The sequence below is a fragment of the Electrophorus electricus genome, chromosome 16, assembly GCF_013358815.1.
Source record: "Electrophorus electricus isolate fEleEle1 chromosome 16, fEleEle1.pri, whole genome shotgun sequence".
Lineage (NCBI taxonomy): Eukaryota > Metazoa > Chordata > Actinopteri > Gymnotiformes > Gymnotidae > Electrophorus > Electrophorus electricus.
Window position 1 is genome coordinate 13,970,106 of NC_049550.1, and position 24,229 is coordinate 13,994,334.

The 24,229-nt window shown below is 50.8% G+C and overlaps 1 protein-coding gene across 4 annotated transcripts; it reads left to right on the plus strand.

Annotated features, from left to right (window-relative positions):
• Window positions 1-44: 44 nt before the first annotated feature.
• Window positions 45-24,148, plus strand: tsc2 (TSC complex subunit 2). 4 transcript variants are annotated; one of them, XM_035534596.1, is made up of 42 exons: window positions 45-169; window positions 1,542-1,698; window positions 1,823-1,909; window positions 1,990-2,100; window positions 2,356-2,503; window positions 2,693-2,810; window positions 2,973-3,021; window positions 3,318-3,443; window positions 4,138-4,211; window positions 4,406-4,532; window positions 4,717-4,860; window positions 4,967-5,104; window positions 5,242-5,345; window positions 5,575-5,656; window positions 5,812-5,967; window positions 6,182-6,292; window positions 6,391-6,513; window positions 6,606-6,712; window positions 6,834-6,987; window positions 7,143-7,265; window positions 7,620-7,754; window positions 7,861-8,050; window positions 8,246-8,339; window positions 8,595-8,697; window positions 8,856-8,950; window positions 10,657-10,785; window positions 13,694-13,855; window positions 14,470-14,625; window positions 14,731-14,843; window positions 14,943-15,179; window positions 16,018-16,218; window positions 16,953-17,021; window positions 17,926-18,077; window positions 18,930-19,492; window positions 20,740-20,818; window positions 20,926-21,012; window positions 21,251-21,443; window positions 21,578-21,717; window positions 21,980-22,058; window positions 22,272-22,363; window positions 23,128-23,226; window positions 23,390-24,148. In XM_035534596.1, exons 2-42 carry the CDS (start codon window positions 1,564-1,566, stop codon window positions 23,558-23,560), a joined length of 5,556 nt encoding a protein of 1,851 aa, XP_035390489.1. In that variant the 5' UTR covers window positions 45-169; window positions 1,542-1,563; the 3' UTR covers window positions 23,561-24,148. The 4 variants fall into 4 exon arrangements, with proteins under 4 accessions (XP_035390489.1, XP_035390490.1, XP_035390491.1 ...); XM_035534597.1 differs by lacking the exon at window positions 16,953-17,021; XM_035534598.1 differs by lacking the exon at window positions 16,953-17,021 and having other exon boundaries at window positions 17,932-18,077.
• The last annotated feature ends 81 nt before the right edge of the window (window positions 24,149-24,229 follow it).

Genomic DNA, 24,229 nt, shown 5'->3' on the forward strand with positions numbered 1-24,229 from the left:
ACTTCCGGCTGAAGTGGTGGGGGCTGGCTGGCTGGGGGTGTTGTCGCTGCTTTGCTGGCTGGAACACATCGCTAAATGCTTGCACTTTCTGCCAGGCTCTGCTTTCTAGGGTCAACCGCGGTCCGGATACGCTTTCATGAGAACAGCGCCGTTGCTCCCTCGGCCCTCGGTAAGAACCGTGTGTTGCGGCCGTGCAGCTGAGACGTCTTTATTTATGAAGGCTCATTTATTTGTTCGTCCGCCGTTCTTGTTTGCGGGCAGACAACGGCTAGATTGTCCACGTTAAGTGCGGCGCTCGCGACAGAACGGGGCCGGTGGGTGTTGGGAGGGGGGGAAGCGCGTGCTTGATTCGCCCCGTTGCTGGCGCGTTCTCTCCCGGTGCGTCTGACACTTGTCCGTGTTGTAGTTTCACGGCACCTTCGTTGTCACAATAACGAGCGTCTATTCCTGACCGGCTGTGGAATGAAACGAATTGTAATGTCTCCGTAGCTACAATTTTGGGAATTCCGCAACCGAATCGGATTAAACTGGTGGGGCTGACCGGGAGCCACTCTGCGACGCGCACTTTGCCTACGTGTGTGTCGAGTGGAGGTTAAAGGCGACCGACTGGACATTTCTTTGTCCAGAGATCCCCAGGACGGCCCGAAGGAAGGTCTACGCGCTGTGCGCGATCCCGTGTGGATCTTATGATCTTATGACCGTGTACTTTTTGCTTAGTGGCTTCTCTTGCATTTGTTCGCTGTTTGTAACGCGTATAAAAGCGCAAGCTCAACACAGCCTGTGCAGATACGTGTGGACGAGGGCCGTGACTCGGAGTCTTGTACTGAAGATTCCATGACGATCAAAAGAGCTTACAAGACATGTCGCTCCTCTTTGTCCTGTAGAGTCCTGCAGGGTTTAGTGTGCTCCTTTCTCTGGGACACTTTCCTGAACTGCACAGGGCTGAAGTTTACATGTTTGTGCTTGACTTGCTGCATGTGTTTGCATGCGCGCGCGCGCACACACACACACACACCACGGATCTGTTGACAGAAACCGGAAGGTGGGCAGGTTGTCACGGCTAGTCCAGTGAAAGATGTTTTCAAACCCTCTCTAACTGCACAAACCTCACTCAAACTAAAAAACCAAACATGCAGTGAGAGGCCAAAGATTTTCTGCTTAAAGATCCAGGTCCATTTATCAGGCTCTCTCTCTCCCTTTCTCTCTGTCTCTCTCCCTTTCTCTCTGTCTCTCTCCCTTTCTCTCTGTCTCTCTCCCTTTCTCTCTGTCTCTCTCCCTTTCTCTCTGTCTCTCTCCCTTTCTCTCTGTCTCTCTCTCTCTCTCTCTCTCTCTCTGTCTCTCTCTCTCTCTCTCTCTCTCTCTCTCTCTCTCTCTGTGTCTCTCTCTCTCTCTGTCTCTCTCTCTCTCTCTCTCTCTCTCTCTCTCTCTCTCTCTCTCTGTGTCTCTCTCTCTCTCTCTCTCTCTCTGTGTCTCTCTCTCTCTCTCTCTCTCTCTCTCTCTGTGTCTCTCTCTCTCTCTCTGTGTCTCTCTCTCTCTCTCAGTAAGAGCTGCTCTCCTGGGGCCATGAGTAAACAGCAGAATAAGGAGTCCCTGAAGGACAAGCTGAAGGTGGTGTTTGGACTGGGTCAGCCCCGCCTCCCCAGTAAGCAGACAGAGAGCAAGCCCTCCGAGTTCATCATCACCTACGAGATCCTGAGGGTCAGTGCTGCTGCGCTGCTATTGGATGAGCAATGTGTCATTTTTATATATATAATATAAAACACATGCACCTGCTCGTATGTCCATCTCCCTCACTCCTTTGCTGTGTGTGTCTCTCTCACAGGAGCTGGCCCCTGAGTGTGGTCTCAGTAACAGGATCAAGGTGATTAACCATGTATGTGACTTGGCCAAGTCCAAAAAGTTTGAGGAGGTGAGCAAGAGTTTCTGATAATTACAGTGAATCGATTTGTTGTCAGTCCAACATTGTACTTATTAAGGTGTGTGTGCTAGCATGCTGTGGAGGCATTATGGAAGGCAGTGGAAGACATGATGCAACCAGACCAATCAACTGAAGCTCGACATGCTGTTCTTCTACTGCTCAGAGCCATCATACAGGGACAGGTAACACACACACCCACACACACAATACTACTGCTCAGAGCCGTCATACAGGGACAGGTAACACACACACACACACACACACACAATACTACTGCTCAGAGCCGTCATACAGGGACAGGTAACACACACACACACAATACTACTGCTCAGAGCCGTCATGCAGGGACAGGTAATGCACACGCGCACAGCACTACTGCTCAGATACATATACTACATACAGAGATGGTTCTCTTCAGAGAGTGTCTGTGTGTGTAGGGGGAGAGACTGGGTCCGTTGCGGGCGTATTTCTTTAAGATCATTTGGGATTACCAGCCATGTAACGAGGATCTGTCTGAAAGACTGGGGGTGTTCAAGGCCCTTACGGAGAATGGGAAAGACGTCACCTACCTGGAGGACGACATAGGTGAGGCGCTCACACGCCCGCCAGCGACCACCTGGAGAAAACATGTTTAGCTTGAGGAATGACTTGGACCTAACACAAATGCCCAACAAAGCTTCACGTTAAGTTATTTTGAGACGCTTCATGTATTGTTAGTATGTGTGATGGCATAGTGTGTCTCAAGTTCTGTGTGTGTGCATTCTCTCCTGCTAGCTCGGTTTGTGCTTCTGTGGATGGACACTGATTTGACTGCAGACTTTTTACACGTTCTGGTCAACTTGGTCAAATTTAACTCCTGCTACCTGGACCAGAATGTCTCCCTTATGGTCCAGTGAGTGAGCTCTCTCTCTCTCTCTCTCTCTCTCTCTCTCTCTCTCTCTCTCTCTCTCTCTCTCTCTCTCTCTCTCTCTCTCTCTCTGACACACTAGCACTGCTCTTTTATGAACACTCATTTATGCACCGTCACTCCCTCCTGCTTTGCTTTCTTTTACAGAAAGATCTGTTTGCTGTGTAACAAGACAACGTCCTCCACTGACATTGAGGTACGCCTTCACAGCGTCTTTGAGGACCCTCCCCGTCTCTCGGAGCAGGGGGCTTGTCTGAGCATGTCTCTGTATACGTTTATGGAGTTTAGCTGACGCTTTTATCCAAAGCGACTTACAGTTCTGACTGAACATAACTTGGGTCTTGCTCAGGGGTCTCTCTCTCTCTCTCTCTCTCTCTCTGTCTGTCTGTCTGTCTGTGTGTGTCTGTGTGTGTCTGTGTGTGTCTGTGTGTGTCTGTGTGTGTCTGTGTGTGTCTGTCTGTCTCTCTCTCTCTCTGTGTGTGTATGTGACAGGTGGCCTTGCAGGTGCTAGACGCAGTCGTGTGCTACAACTGCCTGCCCTCGGACTCCCTGGCCATCTTCATCATCACGCTGTGCAGGACGGTCAACGTGAAGGAGTTCTGCGAGTGCTGCTGGAAGGTGAGCCCCTGCTCCCCGCGCTGGCCTGCCTCCGGGTTCCAGGAACGGACGCGCGGCGTGTAACCGCAGCCCTTGGGGTCCCGCGGTTTTGCACGGCTGCCGAACAGCGAGGGCAGCGGGCGCACGTTCCTGTCAGGCTATGGCGGAGCGAGGAATTGCACACTGCAGCATGGTAGCGCAACACAGGATTGAGAGGGGTGTAGCTCGTACAGGGTTGGGAGTGGCAGCTGGCGTGGAACTCCCCCGAGAGCGGTGACTGACTTTATCGTGCTTGAGGACAGGTCATCAGCGCTTGGCGGGAAATGTAGAAAATACAAAATCTCCAAATCTAAGTTTAGAAATAAAACTTGGCTCCAAATTCCACGGACGCGCTCCGAGGGGCGGTGGGGCTGGAACGCATCCGGGCAGGCCTGGGCTGGGAGGACATGCTCCATGCGGCTTCTGCTCCTGTGGGGCTTCAGGCCCAAGGGTGCGCCAGTGGGGACATGTGCTGGGGATGTTTCTGTCCCCTGTCCCACCTCTGGAACGTGTGTGTGTGTGTGTGTGTGTGTGTGTGTGTGTGTGTGTGTGTGTGTGTGTGTGTGTGTGTGTGTGTGTGTGTGTGTGTGTGTGTGTAAATGGTACACACACAGAGTAGGCAGGTGTGTGTGCTGGGATGTGAAGGGCTGTTTCTCTGCTGCCTCTCTGTGTGTAGTTAATGCGTAAGGTGCTGGGGACACACCTCGGACACAGCGCCATCTACACCATGTGCCGCATCATGGAGGAAAGGTATGTGTGTGTGAGAGAGAGAGAGAGATTTCTGATTTTAATGATTTATTAAAGCCATTAATCTGAGAGGGAAAATGTCGCCTCTAACCCTTGATTTGTAGATTTCTGGTGGTAGTGTTTGTATCCATGCACATACCCTATCAGTGCGGTGTGGCATGCTGTGACCTCTGACCTGTTGACCTGTCTGTGTTTAGGGCGTACACGGAGGACGCTGCTCTACTGAGAGGGGCGGTGTTTTTCGTTGGCATGGCATTGTGGGGTGCGCACAGGCTCCCTGCCCTCAAAAACACACCTACACTGGTGCTGCCCTCCTTCTACAAGGTGTGTGGATGTCTACTGCAAAATTCGATCGTTTGTCTTCATTTTGTACAGAGTAGGTCTTTTAGTGGGAAAGCAGAATGGTGCATCTGAGTTTTTATTAGGTAGTAACTGACTGTGATGATGATGATGGAAGCTCTAGTAGCTTGTTAATGTTTTGTTGAATCTACCTCTGGTACCAACCCAGGCTATGAACTGTGCCAATGAAGTCGTGTCCTACGAGATCGTCCTGTCGGTCACACGGCTCATCAAGAAGTACAGCAGAGAGCTGCAGGTGGTCACCTGGGACATACTGCTGGCCATTATAGAAAAACTACTGCAGCAGATACAGGTATGCGCGCGTGCGCACGCTCAGAGGGTCATTATTATAAAGAGACTCTACTGCAGCAGCCACTGAAGCACCTTTCAACCTTTGCTGTGTGCGTCTGCGTGTGTAGACCATGGGCAGTGCGGAGCTGAAGGCCATTGTGTTCGAGCTGTTGAGTACGGTGGAGGAGGTGTATGAGCAGAACGAGTACCATGGCTCCACCGAGCGTTTCTTCAGCCTGGTGGAGAAGTGCGCCGATAAGCGAGCCGTTAGTATCCCCACCTCCCGCCCAGTCATTTACTCACCTGCCGTATTGAATAACTCGAGTGGTTAGTGAGTTGTTTGACAGGTTCTCTGGAGTGGATTTGAGGTGATTTGTTGATCTGATTGGACCGTGTATTTCAGGACACCTCTGTGTTGACGCTGATCTCCTACCGGGCTCAGTCCATCCACCCTGCTAAGGACGGCTGGATCCAGAGCCTCCACCGGCTCATGGAGAAGTTCTTCAGGTGGGAACCCCATGCTGCTGCTGGATTCGTGGGAGAACCCGGGCACTGGGTTGGCCTTGGTCTTCACCAGTCTCTGCAGTGGTGTTGATCCTCTCTAGGGTCTTTGAGAGATGCCCCTCTTTCCAGTTTTGTTAGATAAGTTCTATAAGTTATAGATATTGTGTGTGTGTGTGTGTGTCTCTCTCTCTCTCTCTCTCTCTCTCTCTCTCTCTCTCTCTCTCTCTCTCAGGAATGAGACACGTAGTGTGATCAGAACCAAAGTGCTACACATCCTCTCCTTTGTCCTCAGCACCAACCGGCAGCTCTATGAGGTCGGTATCTCGCACAAAGACTGTTTCCCACAATCCCCCCCGCCTTCACTCCTGCAGCAAACCCATGATGCAGAGCGACGCGGTTTTGCTGTTGCCTAGATGCCGAACAGCTGGGCCTTTTTGTCAACACCAACCCCCCCATGTGCACCCTACAGGAGGAGCTGATTGAGGCGGTGGTGATCCCCCAGCTGGGGCAGATTGCGGAGGACAGAGACCTGTGTGTGCGCAAGCAGGCCACCCAGCTGCTGCTGGACCTGGCTGAGGGCTGCAACACACACCACTTCAACAGTCTGCTCGACATCATCGAGAAGGTGAACCGTCCACCGCCAGTGGGTAGGGCCTTAGTTTATGGGCCTGGCTGTTTTTTCATTGCTGGTCACTGTACTGTCTCCTTGGTGAGGATGGACACACGACCCGCTGCGCTATTAATGATTACAGACGGACTGCTTATGACAACTTTGCAGGTCGTCCTGTAGTAATGACCTGTTGTGCATGCTGTGTAATGCCCTCTTGTCTGTCCTGCAGGTTGCGAGTCGCCCGCTGGTGTGTGCTGCAGACAGTGAGCGAGACCTCCTGGCTGAGTCTCCCCTGGAGGACGTGAAGACCGCTGTTCTGGGTCTGCTGGAAGTACTGCAGGTGCGCGCGCATGCACACACGCGCACACGCACACACACACACACACCTTTTATTTCAGTGTCCCTTCTCCCTCTCTTCGTCTCGGCGTGTCCGTGCAGAGCAAGATGTACAGTCTGCCAGCCAGCCATGCGAGTCGAGTGTACGAGCTACTGATCAGTCACCTGCAGCTACACTACAAACACAAGTATTGCTCCACGCTTGCCAGCGCCATACGCCTGCAGGTCAGAGGTCACAGGTCAAAGCTTATGTACGATGTGTGCATGTACCACACATGGTCATCAGTGTGTGCTGGAGCTCGCGCTCTCTCTCTCAGGTGTTTGATTTCTTGTTGTTGATGAGAGCTGATTCATTGCATCGTCTGGGTGTGCCCAACAAAGACGGAGTTCTCAGATTCAGCCCCTACTGCTACTGTGATGTGGGGTAATTCTCTCGGACACGGACACAATCACACGGCTTTCTTATGAATGATTCCCACAAAAAGCACAATGCCACAGTAATCCAGTATATGTGGGAGCTCATTTTAATGTGTGTGGACCCTCAGTGGAACAGAGAAGAGGGAGGTGGAGAAAAAGCCTTCAGGAACCATCTCCCCACCTGCTGGAAGTCCTGCCCCAGTGGCCCCGCCCACATCCATCCGTACCGCCTACCTCCCATACAGCTACGCCTTCAGTGTGTTACTGCAGTGCCTAAAGATGGTATATTCTCACACAGTTACATAAGCACATTTGGCTCTCATTTGCTTAGTAATGTCTGTTTGGTTTGTCCTAGAAAAATATTTTCACCCATAAATATGCGCGCACACGGTGTGGTTGGAATAGTGTTGATTTGGAGGTGGATGTGTGGTTGCTAGGAGACGGACTGGAAGGTTCTGAAGCTGCTTCTGGATAAGCTGCCGTGGACCTTGCAGTACAAGGTTCTGCTCCTCACCTCCCCCTGTAGCATGGATCACCTCTGCTCCACCCTCTGCTCTATGGTACACACACACACACACACACACACACACACACACAGTGTTGTGGTTTTAACATTGAATCTTTCCAATTAATGATCCTAACTTAAATAATTGCTGTCCTACATCATTGTGTGTGTGTGATCCTTCACTGCATGGTACGGTCTTATATATGCAACCGTCAGTCATTCCCACAAATCATCATGGCCACATTGTACCACCTTAGATTTAACTCGCCATCCTCCCACATGTAAATCGCTGATTGGCTGGTTTTCCCTTAGGAGAGAGAGATCATACTAGTATAGATGTCTCATAATACCCCACACCTAGAACACTCCTAACAAGTACAGTAACGGGGGGTGGTGTGTGTGTGTGTAGGTGACGGATCGCCTGATCTCGGAGAGACTGAAGCGTACTCCAGACGGATTCTCCCGTACGGATGTCCAGCTCGCTGTGGTTCCAGTCCTTACTACCCTCACATCCTACCACAGCTACCTAGACCAGTCCAGACAGGTCTCTCACTCACACACACACACACGGGTCACAGTCGTTCTTCATTATCCTCATAAAGTGCCACTTTGCCTTGTTTGTTTATGCCTCGTTTCTCTCTCTCTCTCAGAGGGAGCTGGTGCAGTGTATGGAGACTGGGCTGATATACCGCTGTGCTAAACAGTGTGTGGTGGCTCTTACCATGTGCACCGTGGAGATGCCAGACATCATGATTAAGCTCCTCCCCGCACTCATCGTCAAGCTCACGCACATCTCGGCAACGGTCGCCATGGCCTCACCCATGCTGGAGTTCTTGTCCAGTAAGTTGCCAGCTTTTCACGCTCAGCCCCTCCCACCGGCACCATGGTTACAATCCCTTGGGGACCACGGGGGCTCATTTGGGTCAAGATGGCAGTTTTAGATGATTGTGGTTGTTAGTTTTATTTACTTGATACAGTTAACTGCAGCAAGATTTCTGTGGCTTGGTTGTGTGACACTTCCGTTCCTCTCCCCAGCTCTGGTGCGACTCCCTCACCTGTATGCTAACTTTGTGGCCGAGCAGTATGTCAGTGTGTTCGCTATCTCGCTGCCCTACACAAACCCCTCCAAGTGAGTGTGTGTACACACACACACACATTCACCTCTCTTCAGCCATTCTTGACTAAGACTGCAGGTCCACGTCTGTGTCGGTCCTGTTTGATGGGACCTCAGTGGGTGGAGTTGACCTCAGCTCTGAGGCTGTGCTCCCTGACACCTGCTCTCTCTCCTAGTGTCTACAGCTTGAACATGGCAGCACATACCAGATGTGCTGCAGATAGGAAGGAGAACTCTCAGCGTGCTCTCTCTCTCTCTCTCTCTCTCTAGGTTTAATCAGTACATTGTGTCTCTTGCCCATCATGTCATCGCTATGTGGTTCATTCGCTGCAGGCTGCCCTTCAGGAAAGACTTTGTGCAGTACATCACCAAGGTGTGTCTCTTTCTGACTGTTTGACTACTCTTCTAGACCAAGCCTGGATTTATGAGTTCATCTTAACATTTTTCTTCTCTCTTCCCCTCTCTCATTCAACACCCCCCCCCCCCCCTCCACACACACACACACACACACACACACGCGTGCATATGCAGGGTCTTCGGTCCAACGCTCTGCTTCCGTTTGATGACACACATGAACAGAGCAGCTTCAGAGCCCGTAGCACCAGTCTGAATGAGAGGCCAAAGAGGTACACACAAACACTCCCTCACGTGTGTGTGTGTGTGTGTGTGTGTGTGTATATAAGAGCATAGCACATTTTTTCCTCATGTGTAAGACTTTAAGCATGACAGCCCTTTATCTTCATTTGCTGTTTACTTCAGTTCTAGAAGCTTCTCCTGATGACGACTGACTTATGTTTCTGTTGGTTCTGGTGTTTGTTCATTGTCCCTCATTCACTGGTCTGACTGGGATATTTCAACACCCCCCCCCCCCCCCACGTCTGTGTCTGTGATGTCCCGTGAAGTCCACAGTCACGCCAGCACATTAAAAGCATCAGTGAATGTATCCATCATACGCGCACGCACGCATGTCGTCTCGTCCTCTGAGTGGCGACGTCCATCCGCGTGAGCGGCGAGTCTCTGTAAGCGGCCGTTAAAGCCCCTCTACCTCTGACCGATCACAGCGAGTGTCAGGTGGACGCTGTTCGTAGACCACAGTAGGCATCCCCTCCCCTCCTCACGTCATCGCGTAGACGTGACTAGTCTCATCTCTCTCTCGTTTCCTGACCTCTCTGTCGTTCAGGCGTAGACGAACAGCCATTGGCCCATGGTAACCGTATACACGTCAACAGTCTCCTCGGTAACCACGCATTCTGCTGCATTAACCCCCTGTGCTCCTGGAGAAACCAGCGGTCGCGGAGTAACACGACTGAGATGATTTCTGTCTCATATTAATTCACAATAAATTTGAAACGATTGCCCTCACACATTCTGCCCCACGACATCACCCAGGTGACGTCTCCATAGCGACCTTTTATCTCCATCACTGCTCCGTGATCTGTTTGTCTGCTGCTTGTGTGGTCAGAACTGGGGATTTTTCTGTCACAGCTTTTATTATTGCGAAATTAAAAAAGAAATAAATAAATTTGCGGTCAGCCATAAATCCTCTGTTCCAACTACACATCTTCACATGGCATACCCCGGTTATTCATTTGTGTTAAACTCTCGACATCTTTCATACACTCTCAAGCACTCAGTCATGCGCACAAACATGCCTGCCAACGTCCTGTGGTGCAACAGTTAGTTTCTATACTGATGATCACTGCAGTGTGTTCTTTCCTTCCCTTTAGACTTGTCCTGTTTTTTCCTAATGGGTTTCTGTTATCCCTCAGTTTCATTCCTTTTGTGGAATGCTGAATATGCTGCTGCCTTTATGCCTAGTGGTGTGTGTGTGTGTGTGTGTGTGTGTGTGTGTGTGTGTGTGTGTGTGTGTGTGTCTTTAGTTCTCTTTCCTAGTTTTTCCCCCCTTTTGTACATGTTTCCTGTCTAATTTTTGAGTCTGCACTGCTGACCAAGTTACTTTTTGTTTTCCCTTTGCTTCCTTGTTTGACTCCTCCCCCTCATCCGATTGGGCCGTGTGGTGGGCGTGGTTTTGGGGCTCACGGACAATGTGGACCCCTATCCTTTGATTGGCCTCCACCTCCTTCACTCACTCCGCTCCATCAACCGTCCACGACCTTCGACCTACCCTGTATCCCTACGCCGCACCCCCTTCGCTGGTCCATTCCGGAATGTCGTGGACCGTTCTGATGTCGGACGACTCCGCCTTTGTGGCTTTGTGACTTCATGCCCGTCCCCGAAAAAACAAACCGAAAACGACCCAACTTCTCAACCAATCTGATTCTTTCCCTTGCGAAATGTGGCTGACGCCCTCGCCCCTGGCCCCGGGCTGTAGTCTGCGGCCTGCCAAAGTAGCCAAGCAGAGCCACAGTGCTAACTCTCCCGTTAAAGAGCAGAGAGACGTGTCTGCCATGGACAACTTCCGTTCCCGAAGCATCAGCGTATCCGAGCACGCGGTGCGCAGGTAGAGCATTCTGGGTAACCACAGCAAACACATTACCACAGCTACCACTTTTTGATTTATTAATTGATTTTTTGGGAGTGGCACTGGGGTTCACCTGGAATGATTTGAGGATGACGGGAGGGTTGTTATCATTGGTGACCGGTGCTTCTAGAATGGTGCAGATCTCGCTGGGTGGGAAAGATGCATGTTGGAGGCGACATCTGTTTGTTTATAGCAGCTGCTTCTTCTTTGTTGCATGCAGTGGGTGCTTTTTAAAGCGACTCGTTTTTTGCACTGGTGTGGCTCACATTTGCTTCGCCTTTTAATACCTTAATTTTTTCCATTTTAGGATTTGCAGGGGTTTTTTTTTGGTTTTTTTTTCCCCTTGCCTTACTTTTAGTTAAGGGGTGTGTGGGTGGGATGCACTGGTTTCCGCTAACAGATCAACACACAACCCAGTACAGCTGCATACAGGAAGCATGCACAGTGAAAGATGCCACGCGAAAATCCTAACTGGCCTCACTATGCGCCAGATGCTTGTAGCGTTGGGCAGTTACACTCTTGCACACAAGGGGGCGCTATTTCATAACATGCCTGCTTCCTGTTTGTGGCGCATTTCCCCCACTGATTGCATACTGATTGTAGTGTCATGAAATGTTCTCTTACCAGATCGAGATACAGGTAATGTATTGAGCGTCAGTTTAACCGTTGATGAGTGAGGTGGTTTTTTGTTTTTTGTTTTTTAAATTATTTTTTTAATTATATAATATACATAAATATACATTTTATTATATAATATACATAAAATATAACACAATGCTTTGGCCGTGTTAGACAGTTTTTCCTGAGCATCTTTATTTTGGTTCAGGCGTTCATGGCAAAAATGCACAGAAAGTTTCACCACCTGCTTGCGCTTTCCTCCCGTCGGCCATTGTTTCAGTAGATCATAAACTGTAGACATGTTCATGAAGTCAGATCAAAGCGGCAAACTCGTGTGATATTTCTCAAAAACACGAGAGCACGACCCTGTGTGCGGAGCTCCGCCACCAGGGGGCGGTGTGGCACCAGTCCAGCCCCGTGAGCGCCCTGCCGAGGGGAAGCGCACCCACCGGCTCGTTCATTGCGCAGAGCCCTGCAAAGCGCTTTGGCCTTTTAACCCCAATGCCCGACAGAAGCGCTCGCTGTTCACGTTCATACCAACCGCAAAAGACCACTTATCAGTTTAAAAGCAAAGCCCCGTCGTGCATGCGGGAGTACACGACCCTCTCACCAGCTCCCGAAGGACGTGCGCTTGAATGGTGTGCAGTACCCAGCGTTCCTCGGGTTCTCTCGCCAGCGGCCCTTGACGGGGTCCCCGGTGTCGAGGTTGCGCGCGGCCGCTTCACGTCAGGCGCGTGCTTTGTGGCTCCCCGAGTGCGTGATGTTCGCGCGACTCCCCGCGCGGTTCTGCCGCACGTTGGCAATGATGGAAGAAGCGAAGGACCAGTTGGCATCACGCGAACGACTCCATTCGCAGTGGCACACGGATCGCTCTAAAATGGGCTAACACGAGCAACGGCTGGAACCCATGAATTGGACGGAGTTAGACGGAATGAATGAAGCTCCACATGTGGGTCCGCTGGCGGGATCGGTCCCCGCGCTCGCCCGCACGGTGCTGTCACGTGTCCGGTCGGACACTCGTGTTCAGTAGAACTTCTGCCGCTTTGGCTCCCCCCCCCCCCACCTCTCTTCACCGTCGGCAAAAATTTTCAAACGCCAGTTTTATTTCAAATCCACCTGTTTCTTGCCTCTGAGCATGGCGAAACGGCGAACGACGAGTCGCTGCAAACGCGCGACTGTGCCTGCGCGAGGTGGCGGGCTGCGTTAACGGGAATACCCCGCAGCGTCCCATACCTGTTCGATCCCCACAGTGTTGAGTTTGACTCTACAGCGTGTGCGAGTGGTGAATCATTTTGTGTGTGTTTGTGTGTGCTGCTGTGATGGCTAAACAGGCGCCTGCCCCGGGCCGTGGTGTGCGAGCCGTAACGGGGCCTACCGGCTATTCCGGACACCCGGAGCCGCGTCAGAGGTCTCGCCACGGCCTCTCTGAGTCTGATATTGGCGTGACGTGAGGAATGGCTGGGACTTGGCTAGGGTCTGATGGCTGTTTGCCTGGCAGAAATGTGAAAATGTCTTTATTTCTTCATCTTGAGTGCCGTTTTCCGTGCAGTTTGAGGTATTTGAGTGCCGTTTTCCGTGCACTGCCACCCCTACGTAAAGGATGCGTCATTGGTTTGTTGTGATGGCCAGGAGGAATTGTGGAACCCATTTATCATGGTTTATGTGGCTGATGGTGTGTTAGACTGCAGATAGTTTTAAGAAGCCTCAAGTCTCCTGTCCTGATGGTCTGGTCTGTCTGATGTCTGTAGACGCATTAGATTACACTATAATCACATTTGTCATGTATTTAAACGTTACTGGAGTTTAGACATTAGTCAGAGCTGTTTGAAGTGTAGGCTGCGCCGTGTGTTTGTGTGCGTGTGAAGGGATACCTGTAGCTACGAGGGTGTTTTTGTGGGAGATCACAAGGCCAGTCTTGCTGACTCATAGACTAAGTCCGTGTGTGTGTTAACCCTGCATGTTTTCTACGCTTTCACCCGACATTTGAAAATCTGATACATTACTTGAAATCCGTGTGTCCAAGAGCCGTCCGTCACCCGTTCAAATTCCACACCCGCTTCTCCACGGCAGCCCGTTCGGCTCAGACAGTCTAACTCCAAACATCAGCTGGAACGCGCTCCAAAGCAGCCTGCCTCCCGCGCAGTCCGTCACAGATCGGTTACCTCGGCTGGCTGTGCGTTTGGGTGGGTGCGGCTGACGGAGCGGAGGACCTCGGGCCACTCTGAGCAAACGTACGTGTGTGCGGGTGCGTGGGCGTGTGGTTGTGCAGAATGCAAACCTCCATCACGACATGCAGCCTGGGCTCAGCAGACGAGAACGCGGTGATGCAGGCGGACGACGCGCTGAAGACCGTCCACCTGGAGCTCACGGAGACCTGCCTGGACATGATGGCGCGATACGTCTTCTCCAACTTCTCCGCCCTGCCCAAGAGGTGAGACGACGGCGTGGAAGGGAACGTTTGGATTAAGGGGTGTGTGTGTGTGTGTGTGTGTGTGTGTGTGAGGGAGGTCGAGATCATTTGCCTTAATTACTGACTTGAGTATTTTTGTGGTGGCAACAATAAACATCAACTGAATTTATCCAGCTGTTCATAAACAGTTTATTAGACCAACTTTAATCCCCTAACCATAAAGTTAGTCCAGTGTGGATATTATCTTATATATTTGGGTCACTGTTGTACTACTGAAATGTTAACGATTTAAAGAAGCTCCCAGAGTAATTCTTTACGTTCTTTGCTGGTCTTGGGCACGTGCAAATTGCACAGCTGTGGTTTCCAGATGAGGAGAGGCCAACCAACTAACGCTTGGATCCTGTTTTTGGTCGTTATCGCCCTCAGCAATGTAAAAGGTTTTGTGTGAAACTTCTGTATTGTGTATGCGTTTGTGTGTCCGTGTAAAAATATCAGCGAGGGAGAGAAACTTGGGCAGTAAAAGTTAAAAGCAAAAACAAGAATGGGGTCTTGGTTCAGCTGGAGAGACCTGTGATTGTTCCCTGTTTGAGCTGCAGTCCCACCCCTCTGATCTGATTGGCACTCTGTTCTTCCAGGTCTCCCAATGCTGAGTTCGCATTGGCTGGTGGGCCCAGCATGACTTGGCTGGTTGGCAACAAACTCATTACCATAACGACCAGCGCTGGGTTACGGACCCAGGCCTTGTTAGGACTGGATGTGGCAGACAGACCTGGAGGAGGAGAGATGACCCGGTAACACACACACACACACACACACACACACTCCATACCCACTTGGCTCAGTGTACCAAACTCCCTTTGAGAGATGGCTCCATGGACTCATTCTGCCCCCTGTAGGTCAGACCCATCACTGCACACCAGGCAGACCAAGGAGGCACCGGCCAAGCTGGAGTCTCAGTCCAGCCAGCAGCTGAGCAGAGCCACTCGTATCCGCCAGCGCTCCATGTCTGGTACAGCATACGCAACCGCACGCGCACACCACACACACGTGCGTGCGTGCAAACACATTGCATTTATCCTCATTGCACTCTCGCTCTCTCCCCCTCCAGGTGGTCATGCCCTACGTGCGGGTCCAGCCCAGAGCCTCAGCCCTCTCGTCTCTCCCTCAGAGAGCGAGTTGGGCGGTCCAACGCTGGAAGCGTTGAGCTCCTCCAGGGTGACTGACGACCTCCCCCATAGCTCCGCCCCCCACTGTGCGCTGCCCCTCAGAGACAAGCGCAGCCTCGCCGACTTTGTTCCCGTGCTGACCCAGGGCTGGGCCGAGATATTCATACGCAGACCTTCAGGTGAGGAAGAACCGTGCCTGTGGGGTGTGGCACGGGGGTCAAACTTCCGCACACACACACACCCCTTAATAGGCCTGGTGCTCTGGGACGCGGTGTCTAATAACTACCTTTTTAGGACGGCGCACTCATGTTGTGATCCCTTCCTGTTTCCTCTCCCCTAACTCTGTGGAGGGCTGTCCAGAGCCTTTTAACGTGCCACCCTACGGAGTCGCTTGTGATTGGCCGCCTGTGGACCTCACTGTTTACTCCTGAGCTGATCTCGGAGCAGCCTGATTCTGGATCAGTCATCATGTCCAACAATGTGATTGTAATAGTGGCTGATGTGTGAATGCACCTGAGCGCGGCTCAGAAAGCAGAGTGTGTGCGGCCGTCTTCTGCAGTGACGCTCGCTACCTGGATAGCACTTGCCTACGCCTCCTAAAGTTCACCTGTAATCCTCCTTGGCCACCGGTCTGGAGCTTTCGGGCCGTGTCGACTGTGACGCGAGCTGGGTCGTGTCCGGCCTCGACGGTCCCGATGCTCCGTAACTGGACCTGGCTGGGGAGGATGGAGCTGGCCGCCTCCCTCGCTCCCATAAGGCAACACTGTGGAGAAGGGGCTGCGTTTCCCGGGCAACCCACTGATTGTGTCAGCTTGTTACGAGTGAGGCTGGTCATGTGCTGGACTGCCTTTACCCAGAATCCTCTGCTCCAGGGACTGGGTGTGAGTTTTAAGTGGTTGACCTTTTGGCTTCTCTGCTGTTCTGTCTGTATATCCACCGTGTGTCCATAAAGTTAAGTGTGTGGAAGTGCATTACGTGTGTGTGTGTGTGTGTGTGTGTGTGTGTGTGTGTGTGTAGGTAACACCAGCTGGCTGATGCGTCTGGAGAACCCCCCGAGTCCATTTTCCTCTGATCTTGGAAGTGTTCCCGTGCAGGAGCTCTCTAGCGTTCTTATGGCTGTGGACAGCAGAATGGAGCCTCAGACACACTCCACCAGTGTCTCCTCTGACGCCGGCCCGGGCCACGCCAAGCCCAGCCTCATCCAGCGTTCCAACACGGGTGAGGACCCTGCTGCGCACCTGTCTGTCTGCTTGCCCCCCTCCCCACGGAGCGCAGGGTGGATCGCAGTGCTAGCCCATGACGTTGGCGGCTATTAGGAGTGAGCTGTAGTCATACGGCAGCTTTAAAGTGAGGAGGGTTAAATGCAGCCCCAGAAAGCCACTGTGCCGTTGGCAATAACTCCATCGTGCTGTCATACATAACGGGTATAAAAGTGTTCATTGGTGGGATAATGGGAGGGGCTGGTGATGTATAATACAAGAGGACTGTAAGTTTGACTGCCGCCTTCCTAAGTCCTGTTCATCGTGGTTTTAAGAAACATCGAAACTGGCCGTAAATCGACCGCGTGTGTGCCCTCTCAGCTGCCTGCTACTTCCATCTTGTTTGGCCTGTCTGTGTTCAGTCTCCATGAGCTCTGTGCGTTGCGCAGTAGCGGTAGTGCGTGTGCCATGTTCTTTACCCGTGACTATGGCATGTTTTTGTGGTAATGTTGAGGGCCACGCTGTTCTCCCCCGTCTGACGCCTGGTGGTCTTCTCGCCTTCTTCCTCACCCTCATTCTTTCACGCTTCCTGTTGGCGTCTTTCTTCGTTTTCCTTTTGCTTTCCCAGTTTTGTCGTCTTTTTCCCCTCTGCGATCCCTCCTCCCTTCCACGCGATGCCGATCGGTTGTTGTTATTGTTGTTTGGTTTTTTTGTTTACTTGTTTTTGTTTACTCCTGGTGTGTGTGTCTGCAGTGGGCTCTCTCTGCTCACTGTGCCCCTCCGATCAGCCAGGCAGGTTACATAGGAGTATATCCTGGGCAGGTACATCTTATCTGTGTGTGCGCGCGCTGCATCTCGTGCGTGTGTGTGTGTGCGCATACACACACTCACCCACACACTTTCATCTTGTTCTTATAAGTGCTCGTTAGTCTTTCTGGTTATTAACATTGCTCAGTGAGAGTGTGCCATCAAGAAAAAGCAAGAGCCAATTACAATCAGCATTTGTTTGATTAATCAACCAATCATGGAGGAAGACCAGTCAAATGATGGTTATAGTTCCTGATTAATCTTAATCATCTTCATGATTCATCTCAAGTTCTAACTGGCCTCTGCTCACCATCACTTACCCTCATGATGTTTTAATATTTTTAGCCCCATGTTCCATCTCCTTCAAGAACGTGATTGAAAAGCAACAGTTGGTGTCAGACCGTGTTATCATACATGCGGGTGCCCGCATACGGCCTCGCTAAGAATGTTTTCACTCCGGTGTAAATGCACCCTACATCCCAAGAGTACACATGTAGTTCTTTCTCCTAATGTGAGTGTTTTGAACACAGATTTGTCAGTCGTCTCTGGTTAGGTGTTGGTCATCTTCAGTCCGCTGAAATGATGAGGGCTGGTCTGAGACCGCTGCTTGTAGCGAAATGAAAAGCTTGTAAAAAAACAACAAAACAATATATATGTAATTGACTCCACATATATATTTGTACTGTATGTGCTTGTGTGTGGTGGTGGTGTTTTTAAAGCATGCTTTGGAAGGGAGAGGTCTTTGACGAACCTAATGAATTGCCGTCATTGCTTGTGAAGTTCATCTGCTTGAATCTTAGACAAGAAAAATGTTTTGTGGTGTCGGTCTGTTTTTGTTTTTGCCTTTTACTAATATGGACCAGACACAAAATCAACCACTTAAACACGCCCCTCTTCCTAATCCCACCCCTTTCCTAAGACTCAGTGGTTGAACTGGAAGAAGGTGGGCGGGGCAAAGGACCGGATTCGCCCTGCGATTCGGCAGAGCTGGCAGAGTTTGAGGTCGTGCCCTCTGGGCCCATCTTCATCAGTCCTGAGAAGTACAAGCCGTCGTGTGCCACGCTCAGCAGGGTGAGTGTGGAAGCTGAACACCAATGAGCGACGCCAAAGTACCACAGAAGAAAGGCATAACAGGACCTTAAGATCAGTGTGCCCACACCGGCAGAGGGCTAGACCCACAATGCACCTGGCAAGGCAGGAAGGAAAGAAGCAGTGAAGGGTGAAGTTTCTATGAACAGGAGACCCTCCACGGCTCCGTGATTTGGCTGTTGATTTGTCGATGGCATTTAGCAGATGCTCTTGTCCAGAGCGACTTACAAAGTGATTTTTCAAGAAGTGAAAAAGTACTAAATAATGCACGCTAGAGGTGTTCAGTTAATCAGTAATATAACATTTCCGCAAGTGTAAGATTAGTCATCATTTAAATGCTCCATAAACAAATGAGTCTTCAGTCTGTGTTTGAAGACTGCAAGGGACTTTGTAGCCAAGCGGCAGGATTTTAAATCTGATGTGGACAGCTACCGGAAGCCAGTGAAGCGAGCGCAGTAGCAGACTGAGGCATGAACTTTGGAAGGCAGAAGATTAGTTGTGCTGCTGCATTCTGGATCAGCTGTAGAGGTCTGACGGCCTCGAGTAGCGAGTTGCAGTAGTCAAGTCTCTCGTCATCTCATAGCTTCGCAAGCCCCTGGGCAGCTTTCCTGTGCACGAAATGGTTGAAACCTTTAAGTTGCAATGGAGAAATATTCATGACCTGCAAGTTTGAGACGTGAGTTGAGAATAAGAACTGCTTGTCTCAGGGAGTTCAGTAAAGACAGAGTGAGGCCATAGTGAGCACTGGGATACGACTGGAAGCCTGAGTGCCAGAAGGTGAGGAGAGGCTCGTTGGGGTTTCCTGTGTCTCATCCTCCTCCCTCTGTTCTGCAGTCGTCCTCTGCCTCCAGCCAGGACGATGAGAAGTCGACCCTGGAGGAGGTCAGCGAGGGAGGCATCCCCATCGACCAGCCTGCCGTGGCCTTCTGCGGCCCAGAGGACTCTCACTTGCCCTTCTCTCACTCCCAGACCCTCAACAAGTCCAGCTCGTCCCCTGAGCTGCAGACGCTACCCGAGGCCTTTGCCAAGGCGCTGGGGTCCGGGGCCGGAACGGGAGACGCGCTCTGCTCCGTAACCCCAGTGGAGCTCCGGGGCCAGCAGGGCCAGGCTGAGAGAGAGGGCCCGGGGGAGAACGTCGGCCCGGAAGGTCCCCCCAGCGCCGGCGTGTCCACCTCCTGTTCCTCCTCCTCCTCCTCCTCGGCCGCGAAGGTGAAGCCGGAGTTTCCGAGCCCCCAGCCGGGGCCCCACTCGCTCTCCCTCAGCGGGCACCGCCCTCGCGGCCACACCATCTCCGTCTCCGCCCCCTCGTCACGCAGGGAGAGGAAGTCGGACCGCGACCCGTACCGCAACCGCGGGGGCCCGACGGGCGCCGAGAAGAGTTGGGGACTGAGCCCCAGGTGAGACGCGTCTTGTCTTGACGGGAAGAGGGGAGAGCTGCTCACAGGTCATGAAATTGAAGGCCAGATTGAGGCCAATCTTGGTCCAATTTTGTAGATACTATAATCTTCACCACCTACTGGTAGTGTTCTGTAGTTGTAAAAGCCACATGATCGTTGATGGTTGGACTACAGGGGATCAGCCTGGAATTCTGTTCATGTAACGCAGCTCTAGTGTTGATTGAAAACTTTCCTGTGCTTTTTGAAAGACATTCCCTCAGTAGAGGGAAAACCCCACCCAGGCTTTGTTGCTTCTGCACGGCACGTCACTTGAACAGATGTCATTTTCTGGGCATTTGATTTTTGTATCCGATTTACTCCTGCATTATTTAGCCACACTCCAGCTGTCTGTCCGTCGTCTGGTGCCACCCGGGGTGGGGGGTGTGGGCTTGTCCTTTTAATAAAACCCGGCATTAGACTCGTTGGCCCACGTTCTCAACACCTTCTGGAGGGGAACTCGCAGCCGGCGTGATGTGAACGTCCACAGGCTTATTACAGGAGACATTCTCGGACAGTACCGCCATGAGAGATTCAGACTATCTCTGTGGCAGCTGGCTAGGTTGATCTCAGCTTGAGGCTGGGCTTCCTCGTGTAATTGGTCTCCTACACTAGCGGATGACTCGCTGCGGGATATCATGAAACAAATGCCCACAAACCAACCCTTCGAATGGCAGTGTTGTGATGTTGGATCCTTTTCTCTGACCTGATCGGTCTAGTGGCAGGATTGTGAGCAGCTCTGTTCTGCGTGCGTTACGGTAAAACTTGTCCTGGGCTTCAGCGCGCCGTGCTTGCTAGTAATTTAAATCCAGACTTGTTAGTAGAGGGGCGGTATGGATGAAGAGCAGGTCCGAACTTTCAGATGCTTTTGAACTGGCGTTAAAGTTCAGGTTGTGCTGCTGAGACCACAGGGGATTTTGGGGCCCGACTGAGTGGAGCTAATTGGCTGTAGTCTCTGTTGTGAAGATATGTGAGGTTTGTGAAGTGCTACGTGACTTGTGTGTCAGATGAGAGAACTTCATGTTTGATCCGTCCTGCCTCGGTCATCCGAGGTGAATTGTGAGGTAGTGCACGAGCGCTAGCAGGAGAGGCTAGGTTCATCTGAGGGGCCGTGCACCTGTATGGTAGCGCTAGCGGAAGAGGCCTTGGCTTGGCCGACGTGCCATTGGTGAACTAACCCCAAGCTCCTCCCCTTTCCTGTCTCCGTGCAGTTTCGTGTTCCTCCAGCTCTACCACTCGCCCTTCTTTGGCAACGAGGCCAACAAGCCCCTCCTGCTGCCCAAATCTGAGGTAATCGTGGCGCAGTCTCACACCCTGTGTGAGGGGCAGACTGGTGTTGACCCACCACACGCGCGTCTGCGTCTGCGAGGCATTAAAGAACGCTTCTTTCCTCCTAGCTGATTGACCGAGCCGTTAAAGTCCTGGATCAGATACCTCCGTATGACACTCATAAGATTGGAGTGGTGTTTGTGGGGCCTGGCCAGGTAAGTGTGTGTGTGTGTGTGTGTGTGTGAGACACACACCACAGCTCCTCATATCTTTCAGTGCATGCAGTATGGCCAGGGATCAAAGATCACATTCTGTACATGTCACCGTTTTCACGTTTAATCCCATCAACGTGGCAGAGAAAATAAACTCCCTCTGCCTGTTTGGACGGTAGAGCCGTAAGCGGCCAAAGCCTCGTGAGACGTTGCCATCCTCATCCTTTCCTGTCCCTCCAAGGCCAACAGCGAGGTGGCCATCCTGTCCAACGAGTACGGCTCCAACCGCTACGCCCGCTTCCTGACGGGGCTCGGGAAGCTCATCCACCTGAAGGACTGCGACCCAGACCAGATCTTCCTCGGCGGCCTGGACCACGGTCGCTATGCTGATGATGGAGAGTTCACTTACTGCTGGCATGATGACATCATGCAAGGTAGTGTGTGTGTGTGTGTGTGTGTGTGTGTTAAATTTAAATACATGTCTAGTGAGGACCTTCCTCACATCTTGGTATGTTAAATGTGTGGATGTGTGTGTGCGCGGTGTTCATGCGGTGTTGCTCTCCTGTAGCCATTTTCCATATCGCCACCCTGATGCCCAATAGAGAGAGTGACAAAAGTTGCTGTAATAAGAAGAGACACATTGGAAACGACTTTGTGGTTGTGGTTTACAACGACTCGGGCGAGGATTACAAGCTCGGGACCATTAAGGTGAGGGGCATGTCGCACACCAGCGTGCATGTTCAAACACCTTTTCTTGTGGCAGTGGTGTAACATGGAACTGCGCTGGTGGTACGTACACGCGCACGCACAGTTCTAAGGTAAAACACGCTCATCTTCACTGATGTCCACAATCTAATTTCTTTTTTTTCTTTTTTTTTTTTTTTTGCTTGTATGCTAAAGCCTTTAAATTGCAGCACCCCAACAGATCACGCGTGCGCCCTGTTTAACGCTGTCTTCATTGTGTGTCTAGGGCCAGTTTAACTTTGTGGAGGTCGTCATAAAGCCTCTAGACTACGAGAGTAACCTGGTTACACTACAGTGTCGCAAAGGTGATTCACATTAGTGTCACTTCAGCCTGAAATCATTGAGCAAAAGTGTGTGTGTGTGTTGGATGAAGTTATGGCAGTGGTGGAGGCTTGTAGCGATGGGCAAGGGTCCAGGTGTGTGTTGGCTGCAGGTCAAATGTAGGTCCTCATGTACAGTATAATGTGTCTGGGTAGCCTCATGTTGCTAGCGTTCTTTCCCCTTTGTCTGTGCTCCAGACCTGGAGGGGTTGGTGGACACCACGGTAGCGAAGATCGTGTCTGACCAGAACCTTCCCCTGCTAGTCCGACAGATGGCCCTACATGCTAATGTGAGTTCTCCTCCCTTCATATCTCTCTCTCTCGATTATATATCTATATATAGATATAATCTATCTATCTCTATCTATATCTCTATCTAGAGATAATCTATCTCTATCTCTAGATAGATAGATAGATAGATAGATAGATAGATAGATAGATAGATAGATAGATTATATCTTTATCTATAGATATATATCTATCGATCGATCGATGCTATTTTTAATTTGATGATGAATTAAATATCGATCGATAGATATACTGCGCTTTTTTTTTTTTTTTTTTCCCTCCCTCATTTGTTACTTTTCATTTTCTTTTCTGTTCCTCTGCATCTTTAGTTCGTGTTTTATCCAGAGTAAGTTATCTTAAACAAGCCCAAACCAAACCCGAGCCTTTAGGGTAATACGCTGGCATGAAACCTCAAAAAACATTGGAGTGAATTAAATGGGATTATACCCATAAATGCTGCCCTATGGAAGGTCTTTTTTTTTTTTTTTTGGCCCAGTCTGATCAAACCAAGAATCTGATCGTACATCAGTTTAACGAACACAACCACCCACCCACATATATATTTTTATTTATTTATTTTTTGGAAAATGGGGAACTGTACCGAGCGGCCGATAGCACGGAGTGATTATTGATGTCGGCTCTGCGAAGCACGCAGACGTAACACGAACGTTCAGGGGATGACTGGCGGCCCACTGGAACAGCTCTGCTGGCCAGCAGAATGGGTTCAGCATCTCTAACTGCTTTGGCTTCTCTTCTCGTGCTCCAGATGGCGTCCCTGGTCCACCAGTACAGGGCCAATCCGTCCGACGCCTACGCCTCAAAGTGGCTGGCCCGCCTACGGCACATCAAAAGAATCCGAACACGGGTACGGCGCTCGCAAGACTTGCGTTACTTTTCACTTCTTCCTTTACGTTGTTCTTAACGTTTCATTGAATCCCCTTGGGCTGGACGTGTAGACGTGCGTGAGCGCAACAAACTTGTGTTTCTGCTCCCCCCCCCCCCCCCCCCCCCCCCAACCGTCCGCACAGGCTCAAGAAGAGATCCAGTCCCGCCCCATTCCTGGAATTGCTCTTGCACAAAGCCATGCCCCCCTGCAGAACAAGTCCTCCCACCCGATGCCAGGCTCCACCCCCAACCCTGATTCTGGCCAGAGGAAGCGACTGGTCTCCACAGTTGACGACTTCACAGATTTTGTTTAGGATTGACCTTTGACATTTTCATCCTCCATTACCCGATGACGATGATGACTGATGCTATTTTTAACATTTTTAACTTGATGATGAATTAAATTACCTTTAGACAGCAGCGAAGTGCCCCACATTAATACCTGTTTAGTGCTGTCACTTGTACTGCATTTCAAGAAGCACCTTTTGCCAACACACACACAAGCATACACATTTTCACAACACTTTCATTCTTGTACACTTTCACGGCGCCCCTCCGCGTGCACACACTTTTTATTGCCTCTTTTTTTGGGCTGACTGATCTCTTAATACCAGCTAATCCATCGATTAAAAAGAGATTTTATTTGCTGTTTTGCGTGTGCATAAATGAATTGTAAATGAAAAGGTAGAGAGATTTTTTATAGTGCATGTATTTGCACATTGAGCTCCATCCACATGTGCCGGCGTGTGAAGCGTGGAGATCGGAGACCCTCCTCTCAACCGGAATGACATGCTGCCATAGGCATCCAAGGCAGTGAATAAACACTACAAAGTTTGGAAACCCAGTTGTACGCGTATGTCTCTGTGCACTTGTATGTAGAATAAATTGTTGCAATTCCAGAAGTTTTGGTGGTTGATTTCTATTTATTTTTGCTTTAATTTGGTTTTGTTGTAATTTAATTTTAATGGTCAAGCACATGGTTT